The sequence below is a fragment of the Coregonus lavaretus genome (genome assembly GCF_964263955.1).
Source record: "Coregonus lavaretus genome assembly, chromosome: 8".
NCBI classification, from domain to species: domain Eukaryota; kingdom Metazoa; phylum Chordata; class Actinopteri; order Salmoniformes; family Salmonidae; genus Coregonus; species Coregonus lavaretus.
The window spans coordinates 16,267,732-16,287,349 of NC_139995.1; the positions used below are offsets into that span (position 1 = coordinate 16,267,732).

General features: G+C 45.1%; 1 protein-coding gene across 1 annotated transcript in view; it reads left to right on the plus strand.

Annotated features, from left to right (window-relative positions):
- Positions 1–19,041, plus strand: part of LOC311133443 (FERM domain-containing protein 4B-like) — a gene marked incomplete at its 5' end in the record, with an annotated part of 36,598 nt that extends 17,557 nt beyond the window's left edge. Inside the window, 16 exons of the mRNA XM_084166930.1 lie at positions 1,041–1,124; positions 2,023–2,088; positions 2,596–2,653; positions 3,427–3,513; positions 10,656–10,732; positions 11,418–11,556; positions 12,171–12,312; positions 12,443–12,576; positions 12,665–12,781; positions 12,957–13,185; positions 13,547–13,603; positions 13,714–13,861; positions 14,520–14,684; positions 14,913–15,661; positions 15,894–16,044; positions 17,745–19,041. Of these exons, the coding sequence (XP_084023056.1) occupies positions 1,041–1,124; positions 2,023–2,088; positions 2,596–2,653; positions 3,427–3,513; positions 10,656–10,732; positions 11,418–11,556; positions 12,171–12,312; positions 12,443–12,576; positions 12,665–12,781; positions 12,957–13,185; positions 13,547–13,603; positions 13,714–13,861; positions 14,520–14,684; positions 14,913–15,661; positions 15,894–16,044; positions 17,745–17,988 (2,647 nt within the window). The 3' untranslated portion in view covers positions 17,989–19,041. The remainder of the gene's footprint in view (positions 1–1,040; positions 1,125–2,022; positions 2,089–2,595; positions 2,654–3,426; positions 3,514–10,655; positions 10,733–11,417; positions 11,557–12,170; positions 12,313–12,442; positions 12,577–12,664; positions 12,782–12,956; positions 13,186–13,546; positions 13,604–13,713; positions 13,862–14,519; positions 14,685–14,912; positions 15,662–15,893; positions 16,045–17,744) is intronic.
- Positions 19,042–19,618: the final 577 nt, after the last annotated feature.

Sequence of the window (19,618 nt, forward strand, 5' to 3'; positions counted from 1 at the left end):
TCAGTGGGCAAACGTACAAAATCAGCAGGGGATCAAATACTTTTTTCCCTCACTGTAGGTTATGGATGTGATTCAGATCTGGACTTTTCGCTGGCCACTCCAACATTTGTTCTTGATACATTCCAGGGTGCTTTGAACGTGAGCAAGGCATCATGTAATCAGCAGATTATCAGGTGTTGGAATCCAATGTTCAACCCAGTGTTCAAAAACTGCCTCTCCATTAAAGGTTTTGGGTCTTCCAGCAGGACAACAACCACAAACACACATCAAAAAGCACCCAGGAATTACAATTGTAAACTTAAAATTCAATATAAATTGTGGTGGCAAAGTTAACTTATTTTAGAAGAAATAAGGAATTATTTAAGAAAAGTGCAATGGTGCCAATATATTTGGCCGCAACTGTAGATAAAAGGGGCCTTGACACAATATAACTATTGAAATTACCTTTTAAGGAAGACCCTCTGTTAACTTAAAAGGGCTCTTATCTGCTTCCATTGAGGCACTTTGGCAAGACATAAGTGGATATTAAACCTAGTCTGTAGGGAAGCATCGATAGCCTGCCTCATAAAAATATGAAAAATGTTGACATTGCACCTTTGCTTTTGCATTTCTTGTGAGTTATCACGTTCATGCTGTAAGACTTGGGAATTTACCTGTTCTGTAAAACCACAAACACATCAACAATACTCTATACAATACTTGAATATTCATATTTCACATGATGTTCTGCTCTGTCATTATTGGATATGGGTTTTTTTTTAACTCAGTCATCATAGAGAGATCTAGGCTAGTAATTAGACATTGTAATAACTGTAATGACATATATAAATATGTATGTGTGTATATATATATATATATATATATAGATGTGTGTGTATGAAAAGAGTACCAATAGGCAGTGTTGCTATTATGGAGCCTTAAAATGCCCCCTGGCCCTATTGGATATTAAATGCACCTTTTTTAAAAGTTAAAACAACTCTTACAAGGATGTTGTTGTGAATGAACTCTGTTAATCATTTGTACAATCTGTGTGTTTCCAGTGTTGAAAGCTCCAGATCGGACCTGAATAAGCTACCAGTTCTACCCACCAGAGTCCTGAGAGAGCACCCCTCCCTGGTTTACTGGTAGGCAGTGCCACATTAGCAGCACTTTAACCACAAATGCACAGGGGGAATTAATCCAAGTGGATTACACACAGTCCCATAGATACCAGACCGCAGTCCTGTCGATACCATCCCTCCCCCACCAAGTCCCCATCCCCGTCAAAAGGCTTTTTAATTGTAGCTAACACCTGGATGCACAAAGCAATTATTTTCCCATGCAGATGAGGGTGGATATGCACGCAGAGTTCTGCCTGGTACCAGCAGCCTGTTTATCTCAGATGGGCTGTATTAATTAGTGCTCTGTGTTAATTAGACTGGCTGGCCAGTGGATCTGCTCTGAGAGCACCGTGCACAGCCAGGGAGGTGCTGACTTCATCATGTCCTCATGGGAGCTAGGCTGGAGAGGGAGGCAGGCGGCCATGCCAGCCATTGGTTTAGAGCTCCTGTGTCTCTGTGCTAGTGTCTGAGTGCATGCTCAGCGGTCATCTGAGGCTGAAGCTCCGCTCACTGATGAACAGCAGCTGAAGTTGGATCAATGGGCAGATTGGAATTACAGGGGTGTGTGTGTGTGCATGCTGCAATCCCTACATACTGTTAAGGAAAGGGAAAGGGGGATACCTATTCAGTTGTACAATTGAATGCATTCAACTGACATGTCTTCCGCATTTAACCCAACCCCATTGAATCAATCCATGCTGTTAAGGGGAATGATTGCAGTCGGAACGAGATGGCATGTTTGTGTGAGAGCTGAGAGGGAGATGAGGACCATTGGCTGGCCAGGTCCGTAGGCCAGCCAGAATTGTCTGCATGAACAGGCAGAATGTGTCAGGGAAGGACTGTCTCACCACATCTTTCAGTTTGGGGATGTGTTACAATCGGTGATGGATTATTCATTACGGCTTTTATTTCTCTTTTACAGTGAAGACCGAGTGATCGAGCACTACGAGAACCTGAAGGGCCTCAGCAGAGGGCAAGCCATTGTGCAGTAAGTAATGTAATGAATCGTCCTTTTATGCTTATCTGGGTCAAGTGCATGGAGGAAATGAGCTGCTGTGCACCTCTAGTCCAGCACGTTCATCAGCACTACTCCCTCCGCAGCCCACTCTGTAGCGACTACTCCTGGGTGTTGTTGTTTGAAGTGGATTGCTGTTGCTCTGCCAGAATGTGTCATTTAATTAGGGGACAGCTAGCTCTTACTGTGGGCAGCCAGCAGCGTGGGGCAGTGGTCTACTTTGTTTTACCTGGGAGAGATTAGCCTAGCGAGGTCATTTACACCCGGGGTGTATGATTTGTGGCATTGAGTTGATCAATGAACTCTCCCTCTCTCTGTCAAGGCCCTGTAAAGAAATCGATGGCTCTGCCACTGTAAATGACTGTCTGGTAAATGACTGGGGCTTAAAGCCCATTCTAACCTCTGTACAACGGCCACTCACAGACATTGATGAAGTGTAACTGCCTGAATTACTGTTAACGTGTCCCCTCTGTTTTGAAGGTATTTGGCCTTAGTGGAGTCCCTCCCTACATATGGAGTCCATTATTATCCAGTAAAGGTAAGAGCTGCACCCTGTATCAAACAGTAGAAAGCATCCACCATCTGTACCGTTGTGTTCATGTTTGCTTTCCAATCTAACTAACATTGTTTGATATTATTAAGAAGTAGAGTTGTCATGATACCAGTATCACGATACTACGATACCTGATTTTCCATGGCAAAAAGGAAAACACAAAGCAGACTAAACTATTTGGTCCTTTAAAAAACCTACTGTATGGAAAATATAGTGTGCTATAGCTTGGAAAAGAAACGTGATGATGACATAAGGCTGCTTGTTTCCAACATTACAGCTGTTTTACTCAAGAAATTCAGTCCGCTACATGTTTGGTTTCCTTGCCACGATACCTCTGAGTATCGCAATACTGGTGTTGTGACAACCCTATTGAGAAGTAGTTATTTCAGATATAAATACAGCCGTTTTCCCTCTGGAGGCTGAACAGGGGACTTAAGCTGGGTGTTTGCTCTGGCCCCATGCTTAGTTAACTGATGATTGAGTGATCCCTCTCAGCAACTCTCTCCCAGAGCCTCATCCCCACCAGCCCCCTCCGAACTCACTCATTAAAGCAGGGTGTCTGAGCACATCAAACGCTGGTGTTAAAATGACTCCCTCATGCTGTGGATTTTTAGGGCTGCTTCAATGTATTTGATCTCCTTGTGTTGCTAGTGCTGCTAGCCTAATGGGGTAATTGCCACAGTAATGGCCCTTTCTTCTTTTAAAACTGTACCACTGAAGCTGCTCTTAATGAGTGGTGTGCCTTTCCTTCTCAACAGGACAAGCAGGGCCTACCGTGGTGGCTGGGAGTCAGCTATAAAGGCATCGGACAGTACGATTTACAGGACAAGTTGAAACCTCGGAAGGTAGGTTGGCCTCCCTTTATAAGTCCTTCTGTGGCTTTTGTTCCTTTTGTCATTCCTACGCTCCAACTCAACACCCACCCCCACTCCTCTGGTTAATAAGCCACCAAACTGTAAATAACGGCAACAAAAAGCTTGTGTTCTTGGCCAGTGTCATGGAATAAAAGTGGAGAAGTGGAAAAAGAGAGGGAGAAAAGGGAGGTAAAGTTGTGTTATCAACGTGAGTGTGATGGTATCTTAGGTGCAGCAGGTAGCTTAGCGGCTAGAACGTTGGGCCAGTAACCTGAAGGTTGCTAGTTCGGGCTAGAACGTTGGACCAGTAACCTGAAGGTTGCTAGTTCGGGCTAGAACGTTGGGCCAGTAACCTGAAGGTTGCTAGTTCGGGCTAGAACGTTGGGCCAGTAACCTGAAGATTGCTAGTTCGGGCTAGAGCGTTGGGCCAGTAACCTGAAGGTTGCTAGTTCGGGCTAGAGCGTTGGGCCAGTAACCTGAAGTTTGCTAGTTCGGGCTAGAGCGTTGGGCCAGTAACCTGAAGGTTGCTAGTTCGGGCTAGAGCGTTGGGCCAGTAACCTGAAGTTTGCTAGTTCGGGCTAGAGAATTGGGCCAGTAACCTGAAGGTTGCTAGTTCAATCCCGAGCCGATTAGGTGAAAAATTTGGTTAGTATTGTGGAGTAACTACAATGCTGATCCATCCTCAGTTTTATCCTATCAAAGCCATTAAACTCTTAACTGTTTTAAATTCACCATTGGCCTCATGGTGAAATCCCTGAGTGGTGTCCTTCCTCTCCGGCAACTGAGTTAGGATGGACGCCTGTATCTTTGTAATGACTAGGTGTATTGCTACACCATCCAAAGTGTAATTAATAACTTCACCATGCTCAAAAGGATATGTCTCCCTCCTCCTCGAACTGATAATTGGGTGGTAGACGCCCAGTTTCCCTTATGGCTCAGCTCAGGTGCCTACATACGACATAGACATAATTTACACACACTCACACACTTTTTGTTGGCTCAGACAGATCGCGCTCAGAGAGGCCCAGCTCATGAGCTCCATCAGCAGCAGGTTTTAATTTAGAATGGAAAATCAATGTGTTTATGCAACAAATGTTAGTGCATAGAATCATATCGCACCGAATCGTTCCTCTAATCAAACTGATTCACACCGAATACGTTTTAGTTTGAAACGATCGGAGCCCATGTATGTAGATGCGTATCAAATCGTCTCGAAAGGGAAAGCTGCACATCCATAGTGATAAGATTGTGGTATTCCTCATTTAGGGTGTGATGGTAATAACTATGACTGTGATTACAAATATGAAACTTAGTTACAGTTTTGGCCTTAAATAATGATCAAAGTAAAAAAAAGAAAATGCTACTTTTGAAAGAAAGATTGTCATCTATATCATTATCCCTCTAAACATCCTCTGCTCGCTAGTGATGGGGGAAAATAATAGTTCCATATCGGGATATTAATTTTGACGATATATCGTATCGTTTTGATAATGTCGCAATATTATTTTTGCGCTAGTTGGCTGTACTTGCAACAAAAGTTGTATTTTTCCTTCATAGATTGGGAGCCAATTTGTTTTCAGCACTTTTATTTCCATGACTGATCAAAACTCGTTTTCTCATGGTTCTTTCTCGTCCCTCTGCAGCAGACATATGGTGAGCAATATGTTTGGAACATCGAATCGCAATAAAATCACAGTATTGAATCACAATCCATATAGAATCGCAATACATATCGTATCGGCACCTAAGCATTGTGATAATATCATATCGTGAGGTCCCTGGCAATTCCCTTCTTCTCACCCACTCTATTTTCAGGGGATTGTTATGTTACTTTCTATGCACATTTTTTCTCTTGTGTGTTTTCCTCAGCCAGCTTCATTACTAGTATGTGTCTTACCTGTTCGATGTTGGATCCCTGTTGACACAGCTGGATATGCTGTTGCAGCGAATGCCAAGGCATTAATGCACATGTCCCGCTTATTAAACCCAGCGTATTGCAACTCCTTTCTCAGCAACCCTCCCAGTGGAAGGTGTAATTATGGCGCGCCATGGGGAGCAGGCAGGGCTCTGGGGCTGGCACCAAGCCAGCCTGGGCTGTTTCTGTGAGGGGCTCTGCTCTGAGAGGGAGCCATGCTCTACCCAGGCCAACCCAACCCACTGACCATGGAAGGAGGGGGCATTCATGCCAGAACTCCTCCTCAGCAGTCCCCTGGTGAAAGGGTGGACTTTTTTTTTTCATATGCTTTTTTTTTTTTTTAAGTACACAACTCTAGCCGCTGTTCTAGAAGGGCCTGTCATCTGGTAGAATATTGATAGTGCTTCCTGTTGAGGCTGGCGGCCTTTGTATTCAGCGCAGCCCCCCTTTGCCCTTCTCCCAGCATGCCACACTCATTATGCAAAGCTGCCTGTCATTGTGTGTGTGTGTGTGTGTGTGTCTCTCGGTTAGCAAACAATTGATCAAGTAATAAAACAAAATCACCTTGGCAGGGGGGCTGAGAGACGCTTGGGAGTCTGTGAGGGGCTTGGAAGGGAGCTGAGGGGGGCTGTGAGGGGCTTGGAAGGGAGCTGAGGGGGGCTGCAGAAGAAGGAGCCCACTTCTGCACCACTCGTCCCCTGAGGAATCTTGGGGCGTCGGGATGAAAAGGCTTTTAAGTAAGGTTTTCCCAGAGTTCATTGACATGCGCTAAAAGAAGTTACTGTAGCTTAACCTCTCATTATCCTCCTCCTCGTGGATGTCAGCTTCATCACGACTTAATGAATGGGATGAACCACAACTCCCTATCCCTGCCTGCTGGGGTTAAAAGGACTAGTAAAGATTCTCCCAATCTCAGTAGTAACCAACATGTCATTCTGATCAGTCTGTCTATTGAACTGCGTGTTCAGGCATAGCCATAGATGGAACACGTTATGGAAGAAGGGATGTTTGCATTTGAGTGGGTACAGGACTGACGACCATACAGGATAATCATATGTATGTTAGAGCACCACATTTATACAAAAGCTGTACTATAAATGAAAAGTGATTTCTAAGATGGTCCAAGGAGCAAGCATCCGTGATGTAGAGAGCTTTTAAAGCCCAGCTTGATTCATACAGGCTTGAATCATTCATGAGCTCTTTTTCACTCCCCGTCTCTCTGTCTGTGTTTCAGTCCATCTCACTCTTCCTCTCAGCAAGTAATTTGACACTTAATTTTATTTATATATTTTTTACAATCACTTGCAGGTCCAGATATATGATCAACCAATGTAAGCACAGCTCAGTAAGGATGAAATTATTTCAGTAATAATCATATGACAGACCATACATTTTGGTCTTGGAACAGTAAAAGGCTGCTCAAATATTTAAAATCAAAGGCCAGCTGTGGCAGTGTCTGTACAAATCCATTCCATACAAGCCATTTTCACACTTCTTTCATTCCAGTATATATTGGGTTAAAGTCATAGCCTTAATGCGTGTTTGTGGAGTCTAGTCGACTGTAGCAATCTCTCCTGTCATGCTTCTGGTGGAAATGTTCAGTGTTACCAGCCAGCATGCCATGTGACATGGTATGAGAAGGGTGTGGCCATGTGCATCCTGCATAGGGGTGCGAGTCACGGCCTTTGACACACAATATTTTTTTATCCTCCTCAGAGGTTTCATCCGTCACGTCACAGAGCCCTGGGGGGTGGTCTGGGGAGGTTGTTGTGGGTTCAGGGTTGGGTCTTGATCAGAACGTTCTGGGACTATCTGAGACCACAGGCATTTTGGCATGGGCTCAGCCTCTAATGAGAAGCGTAACAGCTAAAATAAGACAGAGATGGGGAACTACTGTTCTGTACTCCAGATGACTGAACGGTGTCTCCACCATTTTCACCTCATGTTTAGTTCTGGTGGTGGTTTCAAGGCTGTTAGCAGCACTGTCTTAGACTGGTCTCTGTCCAGACAGTGTGGTCTTGTAATCAGAGTTTGAGGTGTGTCACATTTGTGACATATTTTGGCAGTCACTACCATCAGCCACACATGAGCACCTATTAAATGTGTCTCTGTTGAAATTATCGAATGACCTAATTTGACTTATCTGTGTCTTTTCTGAATGTGCTCTACTATTAATTGAGTGGTAAGTGGCCAGGGGGGTTGTAAATTGGAAAGGGGTGTCCACCACAATGGGATGAGCCTGTGGGAAGTGTGGAGGCTGCTGGTTCCCATTGTTCAGGAATTACCATGCTCCCAATCCACGGTGAGACTAGGAATCTAATTGATTAGGCTAGGCCTGCAGTATCATCTGGAGCAGCAATGGAGAAACGGGATCACTTTACTACCCCGGATCTCTGGAGATGCTTCTCTTTACAGACTGTGAATCCTAAACTACTGTCTCTTTGTTTTTGAGGGGGGGGGGGGGGGGGCTAAAGTCTTGAAGTATGAAGTATTATCTTGTGAAACATTGCTACCTAATATACTCATGTTATTGGCTACAGCAATTTATTTTGCCAGTTGCAGAGATTGTTTTACATTTTCCTGTGAAGACTAACTTGTGGTAGTTTGGTTTGCTGGTTTAAGTAAGTGACTTTAGAGGTGTAATGAGAGATTCTTCCTTGTCAGGTAGTGCCCAGTTCTAGGAACTGACTGAGAGCTGTCCTGTATTCACACGGAGGTGAGGAGGGGCCTGCTATTAATGATTAAGACTAAAGTAGTAGATTCCTGACATATTTGCCTTGGGGGAGCGGTGGGAGGCTGGAGTTGATAGCACTCTAAACAACAGGGGTTGGCAAGGTATTTAGAACACAGAAAACACATCACAGAGGGTAATGGAGGTACTAAGAGTTAGGTATGACTGGAAGGCTAATCTAAGATCTGTGGATAAAGGGAACTGAAGCAGACTGAAAGAGAGTAACAATGGTCAGTTCCCAGAAGAGGAGAGGTAGAATACCTTTCTGTGTGCACTGTACACAACCTGTTCATCAGGTTTGACTGAAGAGGAAGTGAGTAATCGAGGGAGAAGGAGTGAGTAACACAGAGAGAATTCATGGGCCCCGTGTAGCTCAGTTGGTAGAGCATGGCGCTTGCAACACCAGGGTTGTGGGTTCGATTCCCACTGGGGGCCAGTATGAAAAAAAAAATGTATGCACTCACTAACTGTAAGTCACTCTGGATAAGAGCGCCTGCTAAATGACTAAAATGTAAATGAGCGAGGGAGTAGCGTGGTGCAAGCTGGGTGAGGTCAGAGTGGTGATAAGCAAGGGGCTGCTCTGTAATAGGGTCTCAATGAGAAGTATGGTTATATGAAATGACAGTTTGCCTGTGTGTATCTCCCACCACCGCCCAGCACATCCAGTGTGCACCTCTCTACATAGCCATGAAAGGACATGCCAGACACGACAAGGACCAGGGCTTTTACCCCTGTGGCTAACTGGGTTTGAACCATGTCCAGGTTTTTTACTGCATAATACGTGTGTGTGATCACTCGTATCTGGACAGAACATGGACACTTCACTGAGCCTCAGTCTTCAAATGTTTGACTTTGTGTAATGATGTTTGGACTTGTTTGCTGGTACATACCCTACCTATACTATTCATGGGTATCAGCGTCTGCACACACTATTGCATAACTATATAATTGTCTATTACAAAACTGTCTGTCAATAGAACAGAATGGTATTGACATCAGGGATGTGTCAATGTCACTCTGACACAAACAGAAACACACACACCACCTTGCTCGCCCACATAAACACAGACATACTCAATTTGCTGCAGTAGTGTGGTCCTCTGTAGCTCAGCTGGTAGAGCACGGCGCTTGTAACGCCAAGGTAGTGGGTTCGATCCCCGGGACCACACATACACAAAAAAAAAAAAATGTATGCACGCATGTCTGTAAGTCGCTTTGGATAAAAGCGTCTGCTAAATGGCATATTATATTATTATTATAGAGTGAGGTGTCTGTGATGTCAGAGGCAGTGGGGGGAGAGGGGTGGAGCCTGCTCAGCTGAAACTCTTGCAACACCTATCTGTCTGCCTGAGAACAGACGAGCGTATTGTTCAAGGAAGCCCTGTGGGAAACAGCCAGAGGATTCAACAGCACCCTGAAAATTCACCAGGGATTTAATAAGCACTAAAACCTGCTCTGGTAAGCCCTCCATTTAGTTCCCATTTACCTGACTAGGTAGTTCAGGATATATTCAGTTGTATTTTTGTTGTCATTCTGTTTTTTGGGTTACCTGTTAGTAACTATGTTAACGTGCTGTCTAATCCACCAATTTAAAGCAGACTGACAGTATATATTTTTGACAAAGCTACTTCAATGTACTAAGAGCAGTTTTCAGATCATAGAGGAGTGAAAGAATAGCCATAATACACTGCAAAGAATGATACACAGTAGTGTCATGGGCTTCTTGTGAGATCATTTTGATTTCTCGCTGAGGACTGTAGGTAGTCTATGATATATTACCCATATTCCTCTGTAGTCCAGGGTAATGTGTTCTATTATTTAGAGCTTTGACTGTCTCGCTGGCTCGCTGGTACCTGGTAGAGAATGTTTATTAAGTCACTCTGCCATAAATCTACACCCCCGGATTCTGGTGTTAGTGGTGGATTCTCTGTTTCTCACACAACATGATAGCTCCAACTCTCTCTAAATAAATCCAGTTTTCACTGTAAGCAGATGTTTCACCCTGACTAAAGTTTACTCCTTCTTGCCCTGTTTTCAGCGTTCTCCCTTCAGACAGAATTAAATGAGAGGCTTAGTTTTTGCTAGGCAAGTCTTGCTCTCTGTGCTGGCTTCATTACTGAGTAGTAACTAAATTGACCTTCCACCTGACTGAGTGGCTGTCCTCTGTTCACAGCTGCTGCTGAGGCTGCTGTTGTTGTTAATGTTTCAAGTTCACTGGAATTTAACGAGGCAGGGCCAAGAGAAAGGCTGGTGTGTCTGGGACAAAGCTAGAGTGTTTTCCCATGCTAGTGGCATTTTCTTTGTGTTTCGATGGTCAACACACTGGACGCCTCAAGCAGTTTGGAATGAATAAGGATGTAAATGTTTGTTTTCATGCAGCGCTGTATCAAACCACTTCTCTTTGTAGGTCTGCGCTCACTCAAACAAGGCATGGTCCCGTGTACTATTTACTAAGTGGTGTGTCCTGTTTTTTCTCTCTGTCTGCAGTTGTTTCAGTGGAAGCAGCTCGATAATTTGTATTTCCGTGAGAAGAAATTTGCAGTTGAGGTGAACGACCCTCACAGGTGAGAGAACCGATACTGGATGCATCTATCGATCCTGGGTTAAGTTCTGTAGGGCCCGACATGGCAAAATGTTTTGAACTGGAAAATGTTATTGGACTAGACCCAGAAATCACTCCTTATATTCCAATACTAGCCTTTCGGAATCGTTATCCGAAGCCTTAGACAACTAACTTAGAAGGTGTCTGTCTGCTGCCTTTAGCCCCCCTTCAGAGCCTAGTGTTAATGAGCTGTCTCCAATACAACAACCTGCTAGTCTCAAATGAAGGCCTTCCTTCCTGCTGTAAAGGACTGCTGCAGTCTGTGTTCTCGGGGCATTGCAGCACTTCTAGCCTCAGTGCTTTATCACAGGTTTAATATGGTGCTGCTAGCCAGCTTGGCTGTAATTAAAAATCACTGGTGCAAAACTGACTTAATGTTGCTGCATCTCTCCGCCATGAATGTATTGAATTACAGAACCAGTCATGAGATTAATTTGGACGTTGAGTTAGTTTATGCGAGGAATTGTTTTTGTAATCCCTGATTGTGTATGATTCAGTACCCATCATATAATGTTATTAAAAGTGTATCTACACGCGAGGTCCAGGTATTCACGGTCTGGATTAAAGAGATGAAATGACTCCTACCTAGCAGTAACATGAGTGATTTAAAAATGTGTGTGTCTATCTTTCTCTCTGTTAATCCACAGAAGGACAGTGTCCAGGCGTACGTTTGGGCAGACAGGATCGGTCATCCACTCGTGGTATGCCAGCCACTCTCTGATTAAGACCATCTGGGTGATGGCCATCAGTCAGCACCAGTTCTATTTGGACAGGAAGCAGAGCAAAGTGAGTGTCTCCTCTCCTACCCCCCCCCCCCCCCCCCCCAGCCTTATCTCAAGGCCTCATCGCCCTCACCACGGTATCTATCTATCTCCACACACCATCTCTCCACTCCACCATGCACATCTGGCCTTGTCTTTACGCTTACTCCTCCGTTTGCTAACATGTCTCAGCCCCAGTATCTTATGTATGTTATACTATTGTTAGAATAGCCTAAGCATAGCTTTGGTGATTCTTGATTTAATGCCGAGTTGCATTGCTGTTTTATTTGATGAATCAACGGAAGGGCCCTTTTGGACGTGTTTGTTTAGATGGTGCATATTTTAGTGGATTATTGTGCATTGCTGTCGTTACACAAGCTGAGTGTGAGCAATGAGTTGCTCCGAGGGGGTGAATGAGTGTGTGTGTGGCTGAAGTCAGATGTTTTTTTTTAGCCATTCAGAAGCAGATGGGGTTTCTACCAGTGCTCATCCGGGAATAGTGCTGAGGCTGATTGATGACAGAGAGAGACAGGGCTCCGCTCCCAGCCTAAACTGAAGCATGCAAATGGGGCTCTTATCGCACTGCGCAATCATTAAGATGAAATACTGACTTTTTCTTCTCTCCTTGTCTCTCTCCAGTCCAAAGTTACCACGGCCAGAAGTTTGGGTGACATCACCATGGACCTGACGGAGATCAGAGCGCCCAGGATCAGTAAGCTGTCCAGCATAGAGAGTAAAGACCAGCTCATCATGGCCAGCAACGGATCCCTCATCTCAGCAGGTAGACAATAAGCTAACAATGAACAATGCTGGATGGACATATCTGTCTTATAGCCTCCATTAAGACAAATTATGATTAGATGAGATTAGAGTGGTCATAATGGTCTGAATATAATGTCTGCCTGTTGCAGGATCAGCAGACTCTGAGGTGAGCGAGGAACAGAAGAAGGAGAATATTGCTGACCTGAAGAAGAAACAGAAGGATCTGCAGGAGACTCTATCTCAGAAACTGGAGGAGCTCAAGAAGATATGCCTGCGAGAAGCTGTAAGCATCTTTAGCAATCTCAAGGTCTTTCATTATTTCAAGTAATTATATCACAGCTGATTGTTCCGTTTTTGTTTTGTTCCTCCAGGAGCTGACAGGCAGGCTGCCTAAAGAGTACCCTCTGGCCTCGGGTGAGAAGCCCCCCGTGGTCCGTCGCCGCATGGGGACAGCCTTCAAACTGGACGACCTCTTCCCCTATGACGCGGTTAGTGTGGCAGTCACAGGATGGGAGCACAGGCTGTCATAACAATTTTAGCTAATAAATCTTAGACTTGATTGACATTGTAATGAAATATTTAAATCATATATTTAGACTTCATACTGCATGTCTGTGTGTAAGTTACTGATCGCATCAGTTTGTACTGTGTGTTGTCCTGCAGGATCCCCACCTGAGGAACCTGGAGAGCAGGTTTGCCCTACAGCAGAAGATCGTGGAGGCGGCAAAGAAACTGGCCAACGAGGCTGAGCTCTGTAAGACTGTGAAGAAGAAGAGGAGGAGGAACTGCCTGGACGCCATGAGGAAGCTGCATGAGATTGAGGAGGAGATCAACGAATACAGGATCAAGATGGGCAAGAAGCCCACCCAGAGAGCATCAATAATCATAGCAGGTAGCCTACACCATGCCATATCAACCGGCAGACATCACAAACAGTCACATTGATAACATGGTTTATATTGAATGTAGCTTACAGAGGAATCAAATATATCAGAATTCCTGCCAGCAGAACCTTGTCTGTACTAGTCTGAAAGAAACTAGACCTCAGGACATGGATTTTTATCAGATGTGGATTGATTGATTTAATGCACTGTGGCTTCTAATGAAAAGCCCAACAACACGAGCATGTCTTAGCCTTAGTAGCATGTCTTAGCCTTAGTAGCATGTCTTAGCCTTAGTAGCATGTCTTAGCCTTAGTAGCATGTCTTAGCCTCAGTAGCATGTCTTAGCATCAGTTTCTCCCCTTTGCTCAGATGATGTGAACCCTGCAGAACTCAGCTCCCTGTCCGACAGCCTTACTCTGGACGATGGTGAGTGCTGCGGAGGTTATATCATACATACATTAGCTAAACCTCTGTATCATCCGCCATAGCTCTTAGCAGGCCGTGACAATGACAGTTCATTCCCCTGTGTGTTTCAGACGAGGATCTGGGAGGCCAGAGGCAGCGGTCCCGCTCGGTGCAGTACTCTCCCCGGCCCCACCACTCAGACACCCTGAGTCTCCACTACCAGTCTGACCGACGGGCATCCGCTCACAACCAGCTCCAGGAACTCGGCACCAACAGCAGGTAGGCACACTGGCACGGACCTGGCTAGTGGCTTCAGCTCTACTGGCTCTGGGTTGTTTTGTTATCCAGTCTGTGTTTTAGTTATTCTTTGGGGCCCAGAGAGCCGTAGCAGCAGCCAGTATAGACCTGTAAAGGAGAACTAGGGAGGGCCGCCTGCATTCCTACCAGCCGCCTCCTTCTCTCCTTCTGCCCCCACAATCTCCTCTTATCAGCCCAAACGCGCTCCACGTTTAAAAATAGACAGCAGTAAGCATGTCTCTGCCTGCTAAGGAACAGACCACAATCCCAAGGAGGGGAAAAAAGCAGTCTGGAAAAGTTCAGAATTTGAACGTATTCGCTCACTGTGTGAACATTTACCAAATTACATGGATGATATGCTGTTGGGAGAGAGGAGAGCAGAATTCAGTGGTTCATGTAGGTTTCATACAGCTACCGTTTTTGTAATGTTATTTGTTTACCGTTCCATGAAGAGAAAGATCAATGAGCTATGAAATGACTGTCATCCAGGGGAAAGTTTTGACTGAAATCGCAGCATGCAAGCATAGAGCTTTAATTTTTTTATGTTTTGAGAGGAGAGGGAGAGGTTGTGTTATCACGATACAAGCTTCACCCTGAGGAAGTCAAGTCTGTGAAAAAGCATTGTTCTTATGTGTTTCAGATTAAATGATGGCGAAGTCCAGGAACCGTTTCACTACAATCACAGAGATGCCTTATCGAGCCACATCAGCCCTTACAAGCCTGCCTCCAGACAGCCGCGTGATGCACGCAGCATGCCTCCCACTCCCCTCCTCACCCGCAACGCCTACAGCAGTACCCAGCTCAGGTAGGCCAGGCCTCCATGCCCCAATACACCCCTCACATACACAGCTGCCTCTGATGTTCACTAACACATCTGCCTCAACACCAGCCATGAGCCCCAATTAGACTAACCTCCTGTCTAGAGCTTTGTTCGCTGTACAAAGTATTGTAACCCTATATAACATAGTTTTCCATATTTATTTTATATGAAAAGGACAGAGGATCCTATTGTAATGGTATTGTTTATTTCCAGGTCGGAGGACGGTCCTCAGCATTTCCGCCAGCGTAGTGGCAGTCTGGAGTCCCAGTCTCAGTTCATGGTTGAGACCACGCCTCCGGCGCCCACGTCCGTCTTGGCACGCCGCAGCAACAGCACTGAGGTCTTGGACGATGGCTCATCCTACACCAGCCAGTCCAGCGTGGAGTACACGGCACCCGGGAACCATACCCACCGCCCCAGGGACCGACGGCGTGGCAGGAAGGGCAACATCTACGCCAACACGGGCAGCATGCCCAACCTGGCACAGACTGATACCCGCTACAACACATACCAGCCCCCCCGGGCACCGCGACCCACCACCACGGCCTACTATGTGACGGGTTACCCCAGCTACACAGAGCCAGAGCCCTACTGTAACAGAGTGTACGACAACGAGGTAGAGGGTCACTACAACGTCCACCCCTCCTACAACGCCGCGCCGGCCTACCAGGGACATGATGCGTACAGCAGTCGCTATGGTGATGACGAAATGGACAGTATGGCCCAGAACCCCTACGCCACGCTGAGGCCGCCCAGGAACCGCCAAGCTCCGCCCAGGACGGAACACGTGACCAAGAACATCCAGAAGGCACTGGTGGAGGAGCACCTGAGAGGCTGGTACCACCGCAGCGCAAGCCACAAGCAGCCACAGGCCTATGACTACAACCAGAGGGGTTCCCAGCAGAGCCTGGGCTACCAGACCATGCCAGCTCCCTACTGCAGAACCGCTTCCTACTCCTCAGGTACAGACAGCCTGCCAACTCTCCTCTCACATGCAAACAGAGTGGTATTCTAGTCTGTTAGTCAAAGGCAATTATTTGGTTTCACTTGTATGAGCAATGCAAAACGACGCGCCTCCGCCAACTCTGCATTCAAGCATTTCAACGAACGCTAACATTCAGTCACTCGTTAGCGCTCTATCTCAGAGCTATGTCATCCTGTTCTAACTTTACTTTCTTCCTGTTTCTGTTCCAGTCTCATCTCAGCAGTCCTCTACAGCAGGAGGCCGGCGAGGTCACCTGGGTGGAGGTATGGTAGAGTACGACATGCCCCTGCCGGTGCAGCAGCCTTACCCCTCCTATGGCACAACACATTACGGCACAGCTTACCACCCCACCTACAGCAGGTGAGCTCCTGGCTACATTTCAGCTTCTTACCTAATTAGACCTCCCTGAACCATGGCACTAAGGACCAATATTGTGTCATTATGGAGAATGGATGCTCGCTGAAAAGAATTAAGCTGCTCTTTGGTTTATCGGTCACACACACCATTGTGACCAGTGTGGCCGACATTAGGCTACCTTACTGACCATGATATGTCCCAGAAGTTTACAATACCCTTTGATAGTTGGTGCTCACTCAGTCACAAGCCAATTAGCATGACTGCTTGGATTGGATTATAGCGTATCGCGTCTGTTTGTGCAGCCAATGGTCTGCTCTTCCTCTTACTGGGATTAGGAATGGTGGTTCCTCTCCTGCTTTAACTGTCCACTGGACCGCTCTCTTCATAGATACGGCTCCTCTTCCTCCTCCTCCCAGCACTCTAAGGGCTCCTGGTACAGCCCTGACGGCCAGAGATGCTGTGGCTTTGTCCCTGCCAGCTCTTCCTCCTCTGCTTCCTCCTCCTCCCTCCTCTCCTCCCCCTTCCCTTCCTCCTCCTCCTCCCCTCGCTGTGGGCTCCGGCTGGGCCCAGGGCGGGTAGGCCAGGGCTCTAGTCCCCTGCAGCAGCCCCACAGCTCCAGAAGCCAGAGACTTAGTAAAGTGTCCTTTGCTAAGTGTAGCCCTTGATAGTAGTAAGTAACCAGCTACCAGGCCTGTCTGTGGGTTTGCTTATCAGTCTGTCCTCAGCGTGACTTCATTGCTTGCTTGTTTTTTTTAAAGTGAGCTAAAAACCTCCTGGAGTATCAAAGCTGTTTGTTTGAGCCATCTCTCTCGCTCTCTCTCTCTCGCTCGCTCTCTGGTAACTGCATGGCTTTTACGATTGGTGTTCATGTCTGCCATCTCTTTCAGCTGCCTTACTAGTTTCAATTGACATCCAGCGGTCACATTTCTCTTATGGGGTGTGCAAAGGCATACATACACCACTTAAGCATACATACACCACTTAAGCTGCCTCCTCCATCTCCATTATTGCTATCACTCACCCTTGACCCTCTCGTGCACAGATGTCCCCCAGCAGAGTATGAGTGGAGGCGCTGTGATAGACTGGAGCCGGGGCCAGCAAGGGCTCCAGGGTCATTAGAGATGTATGCCGCTGATGCCTATCATGGTACTGAGTTCTGACCAGCGAAATGAAACAGCCTAATCAAAGGCACCGCACTAAAGAAAGGGTGAGATAAGAAACAAACTACCCACACAGTTGCTATGGTGTTGGTGGAGACTCATTTTGTACGTGGCAGAGAAAGAAAATATAAAAAAAAAATAAGCACAAAACTGCTTTGGTTGTTCTCCTACTCTTTACTCAATGGTGGTGGTGGTGGTGGTGGTGGTGGTGGTGGTGGTGGAAGATGTGACCCTGCATATTGGATATCTGAATGCGGTGTGTTTGATGCTTGTTGTTCTGTGCATCTGCTTTTGTTTTTAGGTGTGAGAAAAGTTTAATCCTGGGTCAAACATACAAACACCTTTTGTCATTTTCAAACTGGGATAGAATTCTCTAAAAGTTGGTGTCCATTTTCATTTCTCCAGTAATCCCAATCAATTAACAACCCAGGGTTAAATTATTCAAATATCTTTCCACCAGTGAGACATGTCTATTTGCTTGGATTGTGTTACAGCAATGTTTATTTTTAGCCTGACCTTTTTTGTATCCTGTATGTGTTGCAGATCCTATGTAGATGTGAACCAAACAGATCCATTTATCAACAGCCAAACAGATCAATTTATCAACAGCCAAACCAATCCAGTCATCAACAGCAAAACAGATCCATTCATCAACAGCCAAACAGAAACATATGTTGATAGCCAAACAAATGTACACATCAACAGCCAAACAAACTGCAGCTTGGATCCAGACGACCAGCGACTTTACTGGCACGAGGGCTCCTCCAAACCTGGAACTATAGTCTAGCGGTCAGACTGCACTTAGCTGTTTTTCTGGATGGAAGAAGGGATCCAAAGAATCAAAGAACAACACTATGGAATTCACACAGGGAAGGACCTAAAGTCTATGTACAGCTGATTGGATTTCTCCTACACGGAATTGCCAAAGTGGGTCTACCTGCGTACACTCTCTGAAAGCAAAATTACAACACGGTCACCTGATCTGAATGTTCTGGATTGCTAGATTTTGTGTGTTTGTTGGCACTTGTGTTGCACACTGAGTTGCACTTGGTGCTGTGGCTGGTTGGATTAGTCTGAGGGGCTGGGATGACTGTAGGAGGATGGAGGACAATGAACATAACTTGTCCTGCATGACCAATAATTGGGGAAGCTGTATGCTCACCATTACAATGATCTCTCAAACAAAGACATGTTGAAATTAAGGCTTGAAATTGGATTTTTAGTGTGAGGATGGCTACCAATGGTGACCTGCTGAAACATTCTCCAGTCTCTACCAGTTTCCAGAGCCCATTCTATGGTAGCGTTGTTTGTTGCTATCTACTGCACTTTGTGCTATTCTTAGTTTGTCAGTCTTTTTGCACCAGCCATTTACAAGTATTTGGACCTCTCTCATTCTCAGTAATTGTATCTTTACTGCCAAATGCTTCACAGTCTAACAATTAAAGTCTAGACTCAACCATGTCGGCTTTTATACTTTCAAAGACCATGTTAATACTTTATCAATGACTGTTATGTTAATCCTAAGTCTATTACAGGGCTATCAAGACAAAATTCCAGAGTTTAAAAAAAGAAATGCTTACTGCATCCCATGCTGGAATGGACTGGTGCTCTCCATTCCTCTCAAGAAGGAATGTGTATGTACATGTTGATAATGTAAATAGATTGTACGGTTCTGTCTGTTTTTAGATATTTTTTTTGTATTTTAAGAAGCATGTAATATGTATGTGTGTGTATGTGTGTGTATAGATATATATAGTAAACAATCAAATATTAAGCTGGTTCTTAGTTATTTGTATAATTGAAATGCGTTTGAATTAAAACATAAACATTTTAAACTATATCCTCAGTTCATTCATGTTTCACTCTCTAAAATGGTTGCTATTATGTCTGTTATGAGAAACACTGTTATAACTGAAAAGAACAAATCTCCAGTTACTGATTCAGTAAAACAGGATTTAAATCCAGATCCATTTAATCAAGCACTTCAATTAAATTGTCTCCATTCCTCCAGTGTAATTAGTTCATTGAGCTTTACCGTAAAGAAAGTACAATGTTTTTTTACTTAAGATAATGAACTTAGCACTCAGGACAATAATGTAATGACTCTTTAAATATCCAATGCAGCTGTTTTTATCTCAATATCAAATAATTCCTGGGTAACAATTAAGTACCTTACTGTGATTTGTTTTTAATTAAAATGGTCAAAAAGAAACAAAAATAGCGTTTTAGCAAAGAGCAATTTCTCATGCAAGATTTTTGCTAGACTGTCTGGGAGTGCTATGAGTGGGGAGGGGTAAACTGAAAACTAGCTGTTATTGGCAGAGAGGTTTGGAACTCTTTCTTATTGGCCTATTAACTAATGTACCGCCTGGTGATGTCACCAGGCAGGCCAAAACACCATCCCACCAAAATACTGA